A 20,003-nucleotide genomic window follows, 5' to 3' on the forward strand; every position below is an offset into this window, starting at 1 on the left:
ATGACTATGAAACCTACCTTGTGTACCAGTACCATGCCAGAAAAGCCAACTGTTTCCATCTGAATTGTCTTAGATAGATTCTGAAGATTACCTGGCAAGATAAGGTATCAGACACAGGTCCCTGAATTATTGGCATTACAACTCTATGGCAGAAAGTGTAACTCCAATAGGCTGGTCCTGTAGCCCAAATGTCAAACATATGTTTACCTAAAAGACTATTTGGCTGAGAAGTCTTCTAAGGCAAGCACTCACATGGGGTCAGAAGAAGTGGTACCAGGACACTCTCAAGGTCTCTCTGAAGAACTTTAGTATCAAGTGAAACATGGGAGACCCTGGCACAGGACTGCCCGGCATGGTATACCTGCATCAAAGAAGGCTCTGTGCTCTAAGAACAAAGCAGAATCACAGGAACACAAAGCAAATATGAGAGGTACAGATCTAGAAAAAGCCATCCCAAATGTTCAAATGGCCTATTTGTAGTTGGAGCTGTGGTAGAGAGAGTCTTGTGAGCTCCCATCGGACTGATCAGCCTCAGTCAACACGCTGTACATCACTGTGCCCAACAGAGTGATGTCATTGGTACTCCACAACAACAACAAACACTGTGGGAATTAATTTTCTTTGTATAATTCCTCTGTGTAATTAGTAATAATATAATTATTCTCTGTATAATTAGTGGTGAAAATGGGAGTTTTTTGAGGGAGGCGTGATAGTGGGTGGAGAGGAGTTGATGTCTAAAACTTTGGCAGCAGAGCGCAGCGTGGGGAAGCTCTAGGTCAGAAGGGGGGAGGGATCCCCAAGGTCAGAAGGGGGGAGGGAACCCCAAGGCTAGAAGGGGGGAGGGATCCCCAAGGTCAGAAGGGGGGAGGGATCCCCAAGGTCAGAAGCGGGGCTCAGAAGTTAGGGGTGAGCAAGGGCTCGGAGTCAAACTTCATGGTTTTGCGGAGGGTCGGTTACTGATACAGGGGTGCCCCGGCTGCGAAAGGTGAAAAAGAGCATCGACTTTCCATAGCGAGCAGTGAGGTCCATGGCAAGACAATCACATTCTCGGGTGCCCGGTGGCATCATCCCTTCCGGTAACAGCCTCCCTTTAATGCTAGCAAACCTAGCCCAGAGGTGAATACGCGGTGTCCCAAAGGTCTCACAGCAGGTGGGTCAGCTGACTAACTCCTTTCTCCACCTGCATTTGCCTTCTCCTCCCAGGATTTAGCTAGACTCGAGGGAGGAAAAGACCCCACTCTTGGAGAGGGAGAGAACAATTCCTCGCGCGCATACCCAGGACTCTGAAGTTCCAACTCTCCTTCCCATAGGGCGCCCCGCCCCTCTCCGTCCCGCCCCGCCCCTCTCCGTCCCGCCCCTCCCCTCTCCGTCCCGCCCCGCCCCCAGGGACTCCTGAGAGCGACGAACCGGAAGGTTCGCTTTTACGACTGTCGTAAGCCGACTTTTACGACGGTTGCCTTGGGAACTTTTCCATAACAACAACGATGGCGGCTTCCGGTGGTCGGTTTGAAAGCGCTAGGAGCATCGAAGAACGGAAAGAAGAGAAGCGGCAGGCTCGGGCCGAGGTCCTGCGACAGGTATCTCCGTCTCAGAGCATCCTTGTACCGTCGTTCCCTGTGCCCAGGGCGCTGGGGGTCTGGGGAGCCACCCCTCCGGCCACCGCCTGCTTCCTCCCTGTCCCCACGCTCTCTTAGGGGCCGCTCTCAGGCCTTCCCGTCCGTCAGCTCCCACCCCGAAAGCCCGCGGTCGCCCCCGGTCACCCCCGGGGTTCTCGCCGTTTTAGACCATTTAAGCTCAGACCTCACTAAGGCTTGTGGGGACCCCTGATTTCAAGTCCCGCTTACAAGTACAAGTGTTGGAGCGTACGGACAAGAGGCCTAGAAAAGGGGAGGAAGGCTGCCCAGGGGTTCAGGCCTCGCCTCCTTTTGCTGTCGTTCTGGCGAGTTTTTGCGATCCAGTCCCATTCAGCGTCCTCTCGCCTCCCCAGCCTCCCCCCAGCTTCTCCCCTTCCCTGTTTCTCTTCTCTCTTCTACCCTTCAGCTTCCTTTCCCTATTTATGGCCTTTTCTTCTGTCTTTCTCCTCTTAACTGTTTTCTCCTTATCTTCCTTCTCTCCAGAAGAAGACGATTTGTGTAATGCGTATATATAGTCAAGCAAAACAAACTCCATTACTGTCATATCAAAAAAAAAAAAAAAAGATCTTTCCCTGCATTCTAAGACCATCACTTCTCTGGGCTCCCTCCCTAGCCCTCTCCTACATTTGCACTATTTTCCCTGCCCTAGAAAGTTAAGGATTTCCCGGACCATGGGGTAGGCGTCCTGATCACCTTTTTCTTTGTTTTTCTTAAGCTGTCAGATATTGAGAAACTGCACCTTCAAAAAATGTTGGATGGAATAGACGTTGTGAAGCTCTTTAATTTTTCTGAAATGGAGGATGGACAGAAAGATTCTGAGCACTAAATACATCGATTGTCTTTGTGAATTTGTGAAAACTGGAAGTGCCAGTTTTTCCTTTGGAATTTTAATCTACTTGTCCAATATTTTTTTTCCTTACTGAGTTTAAATTTCCCTCAGATAAAAGTGTATTTTGCAAAAAAAATTTTCATTTGAGATAGTCATAAATGGGTGAATATATAAATTGGAGTTAAGTAAGAGAGCGTTTCTGAGCAGTTCCATAGATTTTTTAAGAAAAAAAGTTATTCTTCATTTTATTACATGGTAAATTCTTGAGGCTGTGCCTCAGTTGAAGGTTCAAAAGATTATGAGAGTTTTGTATTTCTAGGCTGAACTAGGAAAGATATCTAGATTAGCTTTTTCAAAAGTCAGTGTGGTTTTGCTTAATCACATTTGTAGAAAATAGGTATTACTGTTTCTTGCTCTGTGAAAATTGAACCTGGAAGAGGATTTGAGTCTTTTCCCCCCTCTTTTCCTCTATGCCTCTCTTGATTACTTGTTGAAATGGTGCCATTGTTGCTATGGTTATGATTTTGAGGATAAAAAATAATAATAGCATTTATGTGTCATTTTAAGATTTACAAAGAGCTTAGAAATTAGGAGGTCATAGGATTTAGCAAGGGAAGAGACCTTGTAGACAGCCCAAAACTCTTATATTACAGACAAGAAAAAGAGGCCTAGAGAGGATAAATAGAAGAGACTGAATTTGAATCCAGATCCTTTGACTCCTGTTTTCTGCTACAACAGTAGTTTTACTTGGTAGGCACAGTTATATTGACTTTCATATTTTTTTATGTAGCAGCATCATGCTTGATTAACTTAGTTTTCTTCTCAATGTCATTGTGAAATAGCTTTTACCTCTTTTATTGCTACATGCTAAAGGAACTCCATCCACTTCAGTAAGCATTTATGTTCAAATCACTGTGTTAGACGCAGTGGTTAAAACAACAACAAACAAAAAAAGTTACATAGACGAAAAAGGGCACATACCTATCATCACATCTATTAGGGGATGGAATGGGGGGGAGACACAACATGTAAGAATAGACAGCAGATAAGTACAGATACAGATACAGTGTAATGGAAAGGAGGACACATTAATTACTGAGGGAATAGGAAAGAGTTTTTTTTGTTAGAAGTAGTAAGTACTTAAGTGGAGCTTTGAGCCTTAAAATGAGGTGGAGCAGAGAAGGAATGTATAACCTGTGTCAAGAAAGAGAGATGTAATGTTACAGACAGGAAACAAATACACCCATCTGCCTGGAATGTTGGGTGTATGAGAAGAAATATGAAGTCAGTTTGACAGAAGATAGAGCCAGAGAAACCTCTGATATTTGTTTGACTCCTGTTCTTTAAAAACTTTGGAAGTCTTTGTAAATAGGCATAACATGACACTATTTGAATTTCTCATGTTTTCACCTCTTTGTATGTATTGAAGAACTCTAGAATAAACAAGTTTATTTAGGTTAAAATTTTATATTACATACACCTTTTGTTCAGAAATCTGACTTGCCTATTGTTCATCTTGGTGATTTATATTATTTTTAGTGAAGAGTTTACACATTGATATTTAAACATCTTTGACTTTTTTGGCTGTTTGAATTCTGGTTATACAATGGAGAAAGATGTTTGTGGAAGAATGACAGATACTAGTACAAAATTTTGACAGTGTGGACTTACCAAAAGATAATCTATTAGATGTATTATTTGTTGAGTTGTGTATTGATTCAGCCATTCTGGAGAGCAATTTGGAACTATTCCCAAAGGGCTATAAAATCACGCATACCCTTTGACCAAGCAATACCACTACTGGGTTTGTATACCAAAGAGATAAAAAAGGATAAAGACCCATATGTACAAAAATATTTATAGTTGCTCTTTTACTGGTGGCAAAGAATTGGAAATTGAGGGCATGTCCAGCAATTAAGGGAGTGGCTGAACAAGTTGTTGCGTAATATTGTGATGGGATACTATTGTGCTTTAAGAAATAATGAGCAGGATGCTCTCAGAAAAACATGGACCTGATGCAAAGGGAAATGAGTAGAACCAGGAGAACATTGTACACAGTAGCAGCAATATTGTGTGATGATTTATTATGAATAATTTAGTTATTCTCAGCAATACAGGTGTGGTTCTCCCCTCCCAAACACGTTTTAACATAGGACCCATGATCAGAAAATGGAGGAATAATTTTATGCGAGGTGTGTCTGTTCATATTCATGAGGTTTTGTAGGACTTGTGATGAAAGGTGCTGTCCATCTCTAGAGAGAAAACTGGTAGAGCCCGAATGCAGATCAGAGTCTTGTTCTTTACTTTCTTTGTTTTCCTTTTTTTTATCTTTTGTTTTCTTTCACAGAATGACTTAATTGTGTTTTGCATGACTACACATGTATAACTACTATGTCAAATTGTTTGTCTTCTCAGTGTGGGGAGGGAGAGAATTTGGAACTCAAAATTTTGGGAAAAAATGTTAGTATTATTTTTATGTGTAATTAGGAAAAATAAAATATTGAATAAGATTTTAAAAAGATAACCCATCAGATTAGAATGGTGAAGAATAGATATGGAAGCATCACATTTTGAACAACCTAATTCTGTTTCTTCTAAGAGTACAAATAAGCATTTTCTTCAAAACTCACTTCTCTTTGCTACATTACCATTTGTGTTTCAAGGCCATTAAACATTTTCTCACATGGAAGCATTAGAATTAGTTTTCTGGCATATGTACTGTAGAAATGGAATTGACCTTTCTTTTTTCTTTTGCTGTTATTGAATAAAATGTTTTGTTTTTTTTTTTTATCAAAAGTGAAAAAAAAAAGGTGCAGGGGGTGAGCTTGTCATTAACCCTGTCAGATCAGAAGATGAAATTCTCTATTTGACTTTTTAAAGAACTTTTTATGCCGCTTAAGTGTATATATAAGAAAAGTGTGTGTATATATCTATATATCTATACATATATACATACATATATATACATATATACATATACATATAAGTGTATATATGAGAAAAAAATTATTTAAAAATGTGTTTTTTTAGGATACCTAGTATGAGTTGTACAAAGTCAATGATTAACTCTTTTTCCATGGTACTTTCTATGGGTATTTTTATACTGTTATTTTAAAATGCATACTTTTATAGAAAAAAGCAATAAGCACTCACCTTTTTTTTTTTTGCCACCTTGATTAGTGAATCAAGAGTGCATAATAAAGACTCACATATCATTTTTTCCCCCTTCCTCTGCCTGTTCATTCAAGCAGTTTTAGGTAACAGTCATACCCTAGTCAGATATGTAATGTTTGTATTAAGATTCTAGGGAGAGACATTTTGAAGCTTCTTTTTAAGTCATTACTAATTGTGAGAGACAGCAAAAAGTTAAGTTTCCACCAAGTTACTAGTTGAAGAAGTCATTGAGAATAAGTCAGATAATACAAAGCTAGCAGACTGCAGGTGGACTCAACCAATCAGGAGACAGACAGTGGCCTTCAGAAAATTACAAAGTGATTGATAAAGGGATCAAATCTGAAGCTAACTTAAACTAGTCAGGGAAAATGACCTAGAATAACCTGGAGAGAGCTTTTCTTCACTGTACTTGGTTAGTGAACCTCATGAATATGAACAGACACACCTCGCATAAAATTATTCCTCCATTTTCTGATCATGGGTCCTATGTTAAAACGTGTTTGGGAGGGGAGAACCACACCAGCGGTGGTTACTTAATGGGCATAGAGAGAAGATGGGGACCTACTGGAGAATGGAACAATCTGTCTTCTGATAGGAGGAATTAACAGTATAAAGCCAATCTCGCTTCTGTATCCGATGCTCCCTCCTCCTGAAAAGAGGGTGGTGGGGTCTACTTTGGCCAAAATGTTCAATTCCTCTAAACTTTGCTGTAATAAATTTTCCTTGATAGCTTTTTGTGTGTCAAGAATGTTTCTAACACTAATGACTAGTAATTATTTTTGAGACTTTCTAATGTAATATCTTGTGTTTTAATAGTGTTTGTCAAAGTGGTAGTATTTTTCAAGTCAGTTAATACAGTATACTTATTAATAACTAATGTCTAGTAGTACAGAAGGTTCATATCTGCTGAAGAAGAATGCATGTCTCAAGTTCTGAGAACCTTTTTTGTTACAAATATCATTGTCTTAGTACAGGTTGATGATGGGAGGAAATGAGGCCTTGACAAGTCATTGAACAGTTAACAAAAGGTTTATTTTGTCCTAACACAGCAAGGATGTTCAGGAAGGATATTGTTTTCCTCCTAGGATTTTGGCATAAAGTGCTTCCTAAACTATAAAAGGCTGTATAGATGATAGCTTTTCTTATTACATTTAGGATTATAAGATTGTAGATTTATAGGTTTGGAAAGCTTCTTAGCTGCCATCTTGTCCAACTCTTCAGTTTACAAATGAAGAAACTATTGAATTGGCCCTCTAAAAAGAGTAAGTGACTTGCCCAAGGTCACTGGTAGCAAGTGTCATATCCTTGTATTTGAACTCAGATTCTTTGACTCCAAACCCAGTACTCTTTCTTCTATACTGTGTAGTGTATAACAAATTGGGAAGAAAGGTGGAAAGCTTCTATACTTGAGCTTCTTTGAGGATTGTATGACAGTGTCTTTAGTTCTATTACTGTATAACTGTATTGCTATATAAGATGGACTAGGGTAGTAGTAATAGTATTACCTTAAATATTGAACTCTTAGGACCATGTACTATAGGAGGAGGAAGAAAAATTCCTTTTTCCAAGATTCAGGCTAGTCCTAGGCAAAATTTTAAATGTGTGAGGGAGCTATTAGAAGCACACTCACAGTGTCAAGAATGACACTTGACAGCATGGAAAGAGACAGAAAAACTACCAAAAGCAGATATGAGTTACAAAATCTCACGACTTCAGGCTCATGCCTTGAGCTAGACTTATACTGTGAGTGACTCAGAATGTAATTGTCATGGGAGAATGAGATGTTCTTCTAGCTTGTATTTAAACAGAAAGGACTCAAAATTCATGTCTATGCATAGAAGACCATGTATGTAAAACCTTTTTTGGCGCTGTCTTATGGCATGTTTCTCTTCCCTGCAGAGCTACATCCCTGATTTGGGAATGCGATAGTCAGAGGGGGGCAGAGCTGTTGCTTCAGGTTCTCAGCCACCTCTGGTCTAATAGCCTCCCCCAGGATCCTGTTGCTATGACAGGGGCCTTTTTGGGGCCATTTTCTTCCTCAACCCCTTTTCAGAGTTCTGACAGAACTTTCCGGGGGTACGGAGTAGTTTGTAGTGTGAGTGTGTATGTCTGTGTGTGTGTCTGTGTAAAACTCAGAACAGGAGTTTTTATGCCCCTAAATTATCTTATATTAATTTTGTACATAATTCATTTTTTATATGTTGTTTTCTCCATTAGAATGTAAGCTCCTTAAGGGCCTGGGCAGTTTCACTTTTGTCTTTGCATCCCAGCATGTAGGAGGTGCTTAATAAAATGCTTGTTGTGATTACCTGACTCCCTCACTGCCAACACATTTTTCTAATTATTTATCAAACTTATCTTAAATGTCTGCCATGTGCCAGGCACTATTCTAGGCACTGGTCACACAAAGATAAAAAAGAAACAAGGAGAGCTCATCCAGGAGATTATAAAAAACTCTGCTTTTTCCCCACTCTCCAAATCAGTCTGACAAAGTTTTCATTTCTTTTCCTAAAGTGTGAATTGCTCCTTTTGAACATTTTCTCTCTTGGAGGCTGCCCTTTATGTTCATTGAAACCTAATTTAACCTTAATAGAACTGATTTCGATTTGGAGATGGGAGCTGAACTGAACTGAACTGTTTGTTCTGTTATTTTTATTTTATTTTATGGCTAATATGTTTAATCTAATTTGTTTTGAATTCCCTAAATTTTTGAACTTGTAATTTTAATTTCATTAAAAATTCTTGAACCAGTCTCTTTTCTATATACTTAGTTTACATTTTACATGGTCATGACCCACCTGTGAGATTCTAAATAATAAATGTTTATTTCTTAAATACTGAAAACATTTTGCACCTTCAAAAGAGGACTGTATGTGATTATATTTGACACTAGTCCTTGATTTTATCTTGAGGGGTTCTGTATTTTTAAACAGTTAAGTACCACAAAATGATAGAATTTTTGAACTATACCAGAAAATCGTTTGGTTCTGATGCCTGAGGTTGAGTGAACTTGCTCAGTGTTGTATCCTTTGTAAGTGTGAGATTCAGATTTTCTGACTTCTAGGTCAGTTTATTTTACTATATGGAACAATAGAAGATTATTTTGATATATTTGTTCTTTTTCAGCCATTTCCAATCTTGAAATTTCAAGATATATTCTGAAACTGCATTTAAAAATAAGTTGGAGAAGTAGTAATGCTAAGATCATAGAAACAGCTGGTACAATTCTGGCAGTGTGGCAAATGTACATGGAGTAATAAGAGCCAATTCGTATCATTCTGTCTAAAGAAAAATAACTATAGAAGTGTAAATAGTGTACTCCACTTAAAATAGATTCATCAGGTGTGGGCAGTTGAACAAACCAGACAAAGTGTATCTCTGTAAGAGATTATCTATCTGTCTGTCTATCTGTCTGTATCTATACACATGCATACACACATGTGTATATATATAATATACATATACATACACACATACTTCTACATACATATGTATAGTTCTCCTCTTAGAGGGGCAAAAACTTTTTTTAATAGGAATTTGAGAAATATCAGGAGTTAATTGTAGATAAGGGAGAACAGGTATACTCAGCACCTTTTCACCTCTCTCAGTTGACTTTCTTCTTTGTTTGGAGGACTGGAGAATTGTGCATTAATTGGCACCCCAAGCCTTTCTTTATAAAAGTATGCCTCACAACTTTCCAAGTAACTCTCCATTTTCTATCAGGGTCCCTGCTTGGTTTACTTGGATACTACATTTTAAGAAATTTTAAGTGATAATTGTCTATATTTCTTAGACCGGAAGGAAAAGTAAAAAGTAAAAGTGAAATGTAAAAAAAAAAAAGGTTAAAAAAAAAAAGTTAAAATAAGAATTCACCAGTCATCCTTGAAAGAAATCTGCAAATGGAAGTTCCCAGGAACATCATGGCTGAAATCCAGAGCTTTTAGGTCAAAGCAAACATACTTCAAGAAGTTAAAAAGAGCTATTAGAGATACTTGATGCAAATATTTTTTCCCTTTTGATAGTTTAGTTTCTTAAGTAGGTTCCTTGATTTTTGTTTCTGCAAAAGCTTTTAAGTTTTATATAAAATAAATTATTGATCTTAATTTCCTGTTTGTTTTAAAATTCTCCCCCAGCCATTACTGTGAAAGATATTTCCATCCATTTAAAAAATAATTTCATGATGCTGGAACCCTGAAATTCAGCCAAACGGGCCCTATCTGTGACTTTCACATAGCACACGCTGTTCCTCCTTTTCTCTCTGTATCTTTGAACTGACTGGGCCACATGCCTGGAATGCATGTCCTCCTTACTTCTGTCTCATAGAGTTTTTCTCTCCTTTTATGCCAAAGCTAAAGCAAGAAGCCTTTTCTGACCTCCCGTTCCAACTGCTTGTGCTGTTCTTCCCACATCACCTTTTATTTAACTTCTCTCTCTCTCTCTCTTTCATATATGTACATAAATGTATATATATATATATACATATTCATTTTATATTTATTTTGTGTATATTTTTAGATGTACTTATTCTTGCCTCCATTTGAATATAAGTTTTTGTGAGTAGGGATGTCTTCATTCTTTGTACTTGTATCATTGGGCCAATTCCTAACATCATGCCTGACATGTAGTTGATGCTTAATAAATACTTGCTGATTGATAATATGGTATAAGAGTCAGATCTAAACTTTTTTTTTTTTTTGCCAAACTACTTTCCAGTTTTCCTAGTAGTTCCTGTTAAATAGTTATTTCAAATGACATTTTGATAAAATATTCTATGGAATTGGTTAAATGGCTGAGCAAGCAATCAGTAAGAATTATGAAGCTGTAGAAATGAATTAAAATTATAATATAAACACTTGAATATGATTTTTTTTAAAAAAGTGACACATTTCAGGGAGGAAGAAGTTTGGGAAACCAGGTTCTGGGAAGCAACTCTAAGGAAGATGTGACTTGTTATCTTAAAGTCAACCAATACAGATTAACAGAGGCCTCCTCCTGTACCATACAAGACTTGATCTTATCCTGGGTGTGATAGAGAGAAGGAGTAGGAGAACTATCTGTTTATTCTAGGGAGATATAGAGGAAAAAATGTTGTAATTCAGTTATAATAGAAGGACTAACATGGATATGTTGAAGTTGGTATCACCTTGCTACATGTACAGGAACAAAGTTTTCTGTATGTATGTTATTCCGTAATGATTAGAAGCTAGAGTAGTATATACTTGTGTCCACCTGGTATATTTTTTAAGAGCAGTCAGTGGAACCTTAGAAAAATATAACACATAGATGATTGTTTTGCTAGGATTATTTTGAGGGATTGGAGATTGCTTTTCATTATTATTTAAATGTCTTATGTAAGTTATATTAAGGGGTCACAAAAAAATTAAGGCAAAATTTGAACCCCATAAATGAGGTAGCAGAAATTTAATCAGCATACATATGTAGTTTAGTTTGTCTTAAGCCTTTACCTTGTTACAGATCGTCCTTTAAGAGGTAGGCAAACTTTCAAATGAAGTCTACAAATCAACAAACATTTAAGTGCTTTGTATGTGCCAGATGCTGTGTGAGGTAATGAGAATACAAAGAAAAGCAAAAAAAGACCCTGTCTTCAAGGAGTTCACAGTTTAATGGGGGAGACAACATGTAAATAACTATTTACAAACATGCTACGTATAAGATAAGTTGAAGGGTATTAGGTCTGAAGGGGATTGGAAAGTCTTCTTGTAGAAGGTAGATTTTGGGAGAATTACCAGGATAGACTGAAAGGAAAGAACCGTGTCTGGGGAAGGCAGTTCTGCAAGGTCAGGCTCAAGTAAGCCTTAATAGTTGGAGAATTTCCTGTCTGAGGTCTTGCTGTTTTTACTCTTTTGGCAATAGGTTTTGAAGTTAGCTGGAAATAAGTGGAGTATTACGGGGTGGGAAACAGATTTCATTTTTTACACTTCTTTCTAGTTGAGAGATAGCATGTCATAGTATAGAGCCAGTGGACTTGGTCTTTAGCAATATATGAGTTTGAATCCAGCGTCTGACACATGGTTGTGAATGAGGGCAAGTCACTTAACTTTGCATGCTTCAGTTTTCTCATGTGTGAAAAAATTGCATTTCCCTCACAGAGCTGTTGTGAGCATCAAACAATATGTGTAAAATGAATTGCAAGCCCTAAAATGCTATGTAAATGTCATTTATTATTAGTTCATTTCCTCTTTTCTGTTGAGAGAAGAAATTAAGTCCTTTCTTGTACTTTGAGGTGACAAGGTAATTTAACTGGACTCTTTCCTGCAATTCAACCCAACTCTTAGGGTCTTTCAGTTTTTCCTTTAATTAAAAAGGGAAATAGGGTCCATTGTCTAAACAAAATAGAAGATAACTTGGCTGAACCATTGGAATATAAAGCTGTGCCCTAAGAATGTAGCTTGAAAATTTGTGTCTGTGTGCATGTTATAGGCTAAAGCAGATTTTGAGAAAGAAGAGAGGCGCAAAGAACTTAAGCGGCTGCGAGGTGAGGACACGTGGATGTTAGCTGATGTGAATGAGCGAGTTGAACAACTATCACAGGTAAGGATTACTAATTATATTTATTTGCTCCAGCCATAACTGTACCTACCTTGTTGTTTTGCCCTTGCAGTTTTTTCAGAAAGTTCGAAGAATAGTCCTATAGGTCAATTATTGTGAATTAGACCTTAGAACAAGTTTATTTACTTGGTTGATATTACATCATTACATCCTTGAGAAAAAAAATTAATTTTAGTACAAAAGGAAACCAATGATTTCTTCATTTTCTGTATCAGTTCTCCTGCTTCATATAGTCATTTTATGTAGATGCTGCCATTGGGATGGAATGTTAGACTCTGGATTTTGTTGTGTAAGTTAATGTGTGAAGCAGTAGGTAATTGTGACTGATCAAGCTGAATCTTGACTGAATACTACAATTCTCAACTCTCCAGCTTATTGATATCATTTTCAAGTGGCATATTCTGTTTTGGGGAAATTGTTCTTACTTTCCCTGAAATGGTTGTTTTTAGGTTTTTGGAAATGATAAAAAAACCCTCCAAAACACATTTTTTTTTTTCATTTAAAATTATCATATACAGGAACATTCTGTGAAGAAAAAAAGGAAGAAGGATAGACATTCCAAAAAAATTAAGAAAGAGAAGAAGAAAAAGAGCAAGAAACAGAAACATGAAAAAAATGAATCATCTGATAGTTCATCAGTGAGTACCTGTTTTTTAACTCACAGTTTAAGAGCTGAAAGAAACTTTTGAGATAATTTATTTTAGGGGGGTTAGAAGTCATAGTCTAAACCCTTCTTTATAGAGATTAGGAAACTGAGATCCAGAGAGATTTAATTACTTGTCTAAATTCACAAAACTTGTGAGTAGCAGAACTGAGATGAGCCTAGTTCTTTTGTCCTATGAGAATTATAGAATCTCAGTGTTGAAAAGAATCTCAGAGGTCATCTAGTTTGACCTGTGTATGACCAAAGATCTTTAAGAAAAGTTTGAATATTATGCACAGTAAAATGGTGTTTAGTCTTTTAAAGCTATAATATATGTTGTTTAGAAACTTTACTTACTATAATTTGAGAATTAGATTTATTTTATCAGAAGAATTTGGCAGATAGCACAGGAACCAAAAAAATTTATTCTAAGCTTTATCTATATTGCCATAGTGGAAAGATGAGGTTATCTTCATGGAAGAGTTTGTATTACTCAGGAATAGCCATACTTCTGTTGCTTTTAGGGTGATGTAGATGAGCTATTAGAGTGATGCTCAATTCAACATAGCCCTTTTCCTATGAGATATTTAGTTTTGAGTGGCTTTGGTAATCAGAGATATTTTTTAAAAATTTTGGATAATATTATTAGAGAAGTGCAAGTTAAAACAGCCTTGAGATATTATTTTACACCTACCAAATAGTCTAAAATGGTTGAAGGGGAAAATGACAAAAATTGGAGGGGATATGAAAAAATTGGGACACTAATTCATTGTTGGTAGAACTGTGAACTGATCCAGCCATTTTGGAGAGCAATCTGGAATTATGCCCAAAGAGTTATTTTATTAAACTGCCTAAATATACCTTTGACCCTACAATACCTCTACTCATCTATTTTCTAAAGATGGTTAAGGGCAAAGGAAAAGACCCTGTATGTTCTAAAATGTATATATAGCAGTTCTCTTTGTAGTGGCAAAGAGCTGGAAATTGCAGATGCCCATCAATTGGGGAATGGCTGAATAAGTTGTGGTATGTGATTGCAATAAAATACTACTGTGCTTAGAAACGATGAGCTCAGAATCTTAGAAAAACGTGGAAATACATGAAATAATGAAGAGTGAAATGAGCAGAACCAAGAGAACATTGTATACAGTAACAGCAATATAATTTTAAGAATGACTTTAAGTGGTTGTCATTTTGACTGTTATAAATATACAAATTAATTATAAAGGACATTTGAAGAAATGCTCAATCTGCATCTAGAGAAAGATCTGTTAAATGGAAGTATGGATGCAATAATTTAACATTTATAATACGCGTTTGTGTCTGATGTGAGCCATCTCTAGAGCCATGGGTGGGGGGAAGGGAAGGAAAAAAAAAGAAATTTACATGATAACTTTACTATATATTTAAAAGCAAGTTATACAAAGTGGATTTGCAATTTCATGTGCTATAATCTTTTTATTAGACTATGCCATGGAAATGCTTGTTTTATTCCATAAATTAAAAATAAAATGCATTTTTTAAAAAATAAAAATTTAGAATATTTAATTTTTTTCCAACTACATGTAAAAACAATTTTAACTTTTTTTTTTAAAAGATTTGAGTTCAAATTTTCTCCCTCCCTCTTCTTTTTTAAAATAAAATTTTATTGATACCATTTGGTTTTTTAAGGTCACCGAAATTTCCTTCCCCCCTCCAATAGAGCCATCTCATATAGCAAATAATATTTTTAAAGAAAAAAAGGAAAAAGAAGAGAAAATCAATGAGCATAAGTGATCAGTACATTGAAAAATAAGTCTGAAAATATGTGCAATGTACAGTGGACCTTCCACCTCTTCAAAAGAGTAGTAGTGTCTTCTCATATTTCTTTTTTTCTTCAACAAATACCTTTAATGTTACTTAGAGGGAAAAATGCTTATAATATCCTCTAACCAGACCATAAAAACATTAAACTTTCCATTTCCTTTTATGTTAATCTGGGATATTTGTATTTTTGTAAACATTTGTCCATTTTACTTAGATCGTCAGTTTTATTGATATAATTGGGCAAACTTTGCTCCCAGTAATTGCTTTAATTTTTTCTTCATTGGTGATGAATTCACCCTTTTTATTTTTGATACTGGTAATTTGGTTTTCCTCTTTTTTGTAAATCAAATTAACTAATGAATTATCTGTTTAATTATTTTTTCATGAAACCAGCTTTTAGGCTTATTTATTCAGTGGTTGTTTTTTTTTTAACTTTTAGTTTTATTAATCTCTCCTTTAATTTTCAGGACTTCTATTTTGTTTAATTGGATATTTTTAATATGTTCTTTTTCTAGTTTTTTTTTTGTTGTTGTATGCCTAATTTATTGTTCTGCCCTTTCTCTTTTTTTTATTAATGTAAGCATTTGGAGTATAAATTTTCTACTATTTACTACATTAGTTATATCCAACAAATTTTGGTATATTGTCTCGTTGTCATTCTCTTTAATTAAATTGATTGTCTCTATGATTTGTTCTTTAATCCATTCATTCTTTAGGATAAGACTAGTTTCTAGTTAATTTTTAATCTATGCTTCTAAGACATTTTATTGAATGTAATTTTTATTGCATTATGGTTACAAAAGATGCATTTAATATTTCTTCTTTTTCTGCATTTGTTTATAAAATTTTTATGCCCTGATACATGGTCGGTTTTTGTGGAAGTGCCATGTACACTTGAGAATTTTCTCATTCAGTTTTCTGCGGAGGTCTATCATATCTAACATTTCTAAAATTCTATTCATTTCCTTAACTTCCTTCTTATTTTATAGGTAGATTTATCTAGTTCTGAGAAGGAAAAGTCTATACCTTTGAGGTGTTGTCCCTCTCAATATCTTAACAAACTTTCTAACATGTTAAGCCCTTCCCATATACACAGTAATCAAATTTCCTGTAGCCTTCTTAGTAGGAGTCTAATTTTATTTATTTAGTAGTGATACTCTAATTTCATTTATTAAATAGTGATAATACTCTTCTAGTACTGTATTGACTAGAGGTAACATTTACTTTTTTGCTAATTGTGCAGTCAGATTAGAGTTGCTTGTTGGCTCTGGGTACTGTTCCACAGTTACTAAGGGGTCTCAAGAAACCTCTTCCCAAATCCTAGGATTAGGTGAAAATCCTGAGATAGTCTCTAACTAGTGAAGATTGTACATGCACAGAGTCATAAAGAATTCTGGGAGTTTCTTTTGATTTGATTTTATAATGGGAGAATTGGCTCCCAACCTTGTGGTTAGTATACAAGCTCTTTAAGGCTATAGGAGCAGAAGAACAAATGAAAGTAAAAATCATTTTTCTTCTCAGGAATTGTGTTTCTCCTTTCTCAAGAACCCTATATTTGCTCCTTGTTGGGAAAACCTTTCTGGTATGCTGAAACTTTTCTACCTTTCATTATTTGAAATGCTGCTTTCCAAGAATTTGAAAGATATATAAAATTTGAGCCTGTTTCTTTTCTTTCCTCTTAAAAAACAAAAAAAACCCCAAACACCAAAAACCGCTCAAGAAACCTATTCTATGATTAAAGCTTGAAATTAAGTTTCTCTTTTAATCTAATCTAATCTTTTAAATCCCTACTCTGCCAAGGGATAATACTTATTTTATACTTTCTTAGTGGTGAATTCCTAGAGAATACGGGGCCATGTCTATGCAAAGATCTTTTTATAGCACCATAAGTAAATAAACCCTTTTGGTGATGATGATTTCTTCAAATATAAGTATAAATAGGGAGAGAAAAACTCAAAGGAAATCATTACGTAAGCCAGATGGATCTTTCTGGACCATAAATAATAAGAACGATCTGTATTACATTGGAGGTAGATGGGAGTGTAGATTCCAGAACCCCAGTATAATTTGTTCCATGTAGGTCATACCTTTCCTGTATCTCTAGTTCTGTATGCACTTGGCTCTGTGGGGCCAAACCTCTCGATAAGTCATAGTAATTATCTCCATCCTATGGACACTCTACACTGAAAGGTACATTGGTTACTTCTTGACAGGAAGGGATAGAATCAGGGATAAATGAGGAAAGGTTGGCCATGGCAAGGAGATGGAACACAATGAAGGAGGGGATAGTGAGAGGATGATACCAGAAAGATGTAAGATCAGAAGAAGAGAGGAAGAGGGCGTTCTTAGTGAATGACTTTATTTCAGCTTTTTTAGTGAAGCATGAGTGGAGGTCCTGAGCCTTTTTGGGGGAGGGTAGGGAGGCAGGAAGAGAGAAAAGAAGAGAATGTTTGAAACAATCATGTGGTGAGTAAAATAAGGAATTTTTTAAGTAGAAAGAGAAGGATTTCCTTGTTAGGACTCTGTTTTGATATAACAAATTTATAGTGGGCCCAGTAGGCACAGTTTAGTGATTTCCCTCATATAATTAGTATATATTATATGTAACATATAATACAAATTGATATCGAAATGGTATAGAATTAAGCTGGAGGTGGAGAGCAGGCTGAATTGTATTGGAGAAATTGCCAAGCTCCTGTGATGAGCCTAAACTCCTAGAAGACAAAGGCCTATCTTTTTAATAATAATATTCTGTTAAAGTTACATGGCAGAAATACATAGAATACCACAGTCTCCAAACAACTGAAAATAAATACCACACAGAAGACAACATAGAGAGATACACAGTGGGTGTGAGCAGACTACTCATGAAGAACTTTGAAGAATGAGAGTCATTTGGGAAATGTATGACAGAAAAAAGTTTGCTGCTTCTGTGTCAGTAGGGTGAGGATTAACAGATGGACACCTTCAGTGCTCCACTGGTATTTTTGCAATGTCGAGGTTAAGCAAGACTAACAAAATTCTCACAGTATGGATAAGCACGGATGAGTTGTGACCTGCATCACTGGAAAAAACATTGCAACTGATGATCCATTTGAGGATTTGCAAAATTTACCAGCTTCTCTTCTTTTGTGGAGGTAGTAAAGATATTGTTAAAAAGCATTTTTTGGTTATCTATTTGATGTGACATTGTGTGAAGCTGGTCACATTTCTCCCATCTTATTTATATCTGTCCTTTGCCTAAATTCCCATTACATTTGAACAAATAGATTCATGATGGTTTGTTGTCTACTTGTTGTTAGATGGAATTGGAGCTTTGTACTGACGTGCTTTCTTTGTCAAACTGTTATTATCATTATTCATTGCTTTTTCTTAGTTTTGTGACATAAGTGTATTAAGAAAAAAAGCTGTAATTTAGTTATTTTGTAGGATTGTATCAAAATGATAGCCTTTACCTCTTTTTATTTTTTTCAGGAACTATTTTTTTTATGTACACATTCTGTTTAGAAAATGTACTCTCCTGCTTTGATATCTCTGATTTTGTAATTTTATACTTGAAATGTACACATACAAGTATTTCATTTGTGCGTTTTGTCACTTTTAGAGTTCTGAAGATGAATGGGTTGAAGCAGTTTCATTGCAGGCAACTGTCCCAGAAAAAGCCTGGAAGATCAAGAAGGAGGAATCAGATAAAAAAGAAGGTTCCCAAACTGTTCAGGTGAGCAGCCTGATTTTCAGTAAAGCAAGCGTGTTCTTATGATAAAAGAACTGCATTTTTAATGTAAAATATGATTTAATTTCTTTAGATAAAGATTAACTCTGGAACTTCTGGATGATGATGTGCTGTATTTTGGATGTTCTGCTGAAATATAATTTTTTGAGTGGGGGGAGTGCAATTGCTATCAAATACTTTGGAAAAGGGAGTACTCTTTATTTCTGTCCTTAGTTTTCAGATCTCTAGTTTGGGAGAGAGAAGTGGCACGCTAATTGTTACCTGTTTCTGATATTCTTCAGTTAGGTAATTGGGAGCTGAAAATTAAGCTCTAGTACTGAGTGTAGCAACTCTTTAATAGCTAAACTTGACTGATTCATTCTTTTAAAATTCATTCTTTTGATATTTTTGCATGAATAGGAAGTGAAGAATATTTTATGCAAAAAGATTAACTAAACAGCAATTAAGAAGTCAGTTTATAGAACTTTAGTTCTAAGCACTTGAATTGAAATGGCTTACTTTCTTCGTAGAGAGATGAATGGATGACCTTTGATTTTATGTCTGTTAAAACTGTATCATCATCATCATCACTCAAAGCTGAAAAACAGGCTGCAAAGAAAACAGAACAAGAGAAAGCCCAAGCAATTGAGCAGGTAATAGGACATTGGAGTCACTCTTTAATCTTTTTTTCTCTTTAAAAGAAAAGACCTTTCTTATTGTGAACTTAAGCATAAATAACATGAAACTTCAATATACAAAGAATGGAAAAGAAGATTTTATATGAAAATATGAACTTTAAAATTTTTAGAAGTATTACCAAATTTAGAATGATAGTAATGAAACTGTGCTGGTTGTATTTGTGTCCTTCTAAACTTCCTTCTGTTCCTTTCTCGGTATTTTTAATGTTTCTGTAACACTCTTTTCTTCTTCTTCTTTTTTTTTTTTTTTTGGCATCACCATACTCCAGCTCTCTTTTCCTTTCCCCTCCAATCCCTACTCCCAAAGTTCTCTTTTGTAGCAAATAAATATTATCACAAAAAACAAATGAATACATTGGCTAAATTTGAAAGTGTGTCAGTTTCATTCTGCATCTTTAGTACAACATATTTTTGCCAGTAGATAACTTGTTGTTTAGATTTGCAACTGCAGATAGAAATATTTCTAAAAAGTCAGCCTGCTTTTTGATATTCCTCAGTTCCAAAAAAACCTGTTCTGCGTGAATCTAAAACACAAATTAAATTTAAAAAATTTTTAGTTTTCACTGGTAATTGAGTCCATTATTTTTACTAAAATAAAACTTAAGGAAGTTAGATTTCTTAGATAAGTACATAGTATCTCATTTTCTGAATACTTATGAGGAAAAATGATTATTGTGATAAGGATATTACTTTTATCATGTAACGTATCTAAATATTTTTTAGAGCAAGAGTTCTGTGGATTTCAGGTTGTCTGTGAAGTTAGATGGGATAAAATTAGATCTTTATTTCAGTATGACTTCCTTTGCAACCCTATGTGTTTTATGCATTTAAAAACATTATTCTGAGATGGGGTCCATAGACTTCACCACACTGTCAAAGCGCTCCATTACACACACACAAAGTTAAAAACTCCCTTTCTGGAGTAATCTTTAACTGA

At 35.7% G+C, this 20,003-nt stretch overlaps 1 protein-coding gene across 2 annotated transcripts in view; it reads left to right on the plus strand.

Moving 5' to 3' along the window:
• The first annotated feature begins 1,328 nt into the window (after positions 1-1,328).
• Positions 1,329-20,003, plus strand: part of CWF19L2 (CWF19 like cell cycle control factor 2) — a 127,349-nt gene continuing 108,674 nt past the window's right edge. For both annotated transcript variants that reach the window (XM_072611210.1, XM_072611209.1), the window contains exons 1-5: positions 1,329-1,577; positions 12,079-12,189; positions 12,726-12,845; positions 18,261-18,374; positions 18,899-19,021. In XM_072611210.1, coding sequence (XP_072467311.1) covers positions 1,485-1,577; positions 12,079-12,189; positions 12,726-12,845; positions 18,261-18,374; positions 18,899-19,021 — 561 coding nt within the window. In that variant the 5' untranslated portion in view covers positions 1,329-1,484. The remainder of the gene's footprint in view (positions 1,578-12,078; positions 12,190-12,725; positions 12,846-18,260; positions 18,375-18,898; positions 19,022-20,003) is intronic.

Source organism: Notamacropus eugenii, chromosome 5 (genome assembly GCF_028372415.1).
Source record: "Notamacropus eugenii isolate mMacEug1 chromosome 5, mMacEug1.pri_v2, whole genome shotgun sequence".
NCBI classification, from domain to species: domain Eukaryota; kingdom Metazoa; phylum Chordata; class Mammalia; order Diprotodontia; family Macropodidae; genus Notamacropus; species Notamacropus eugenii.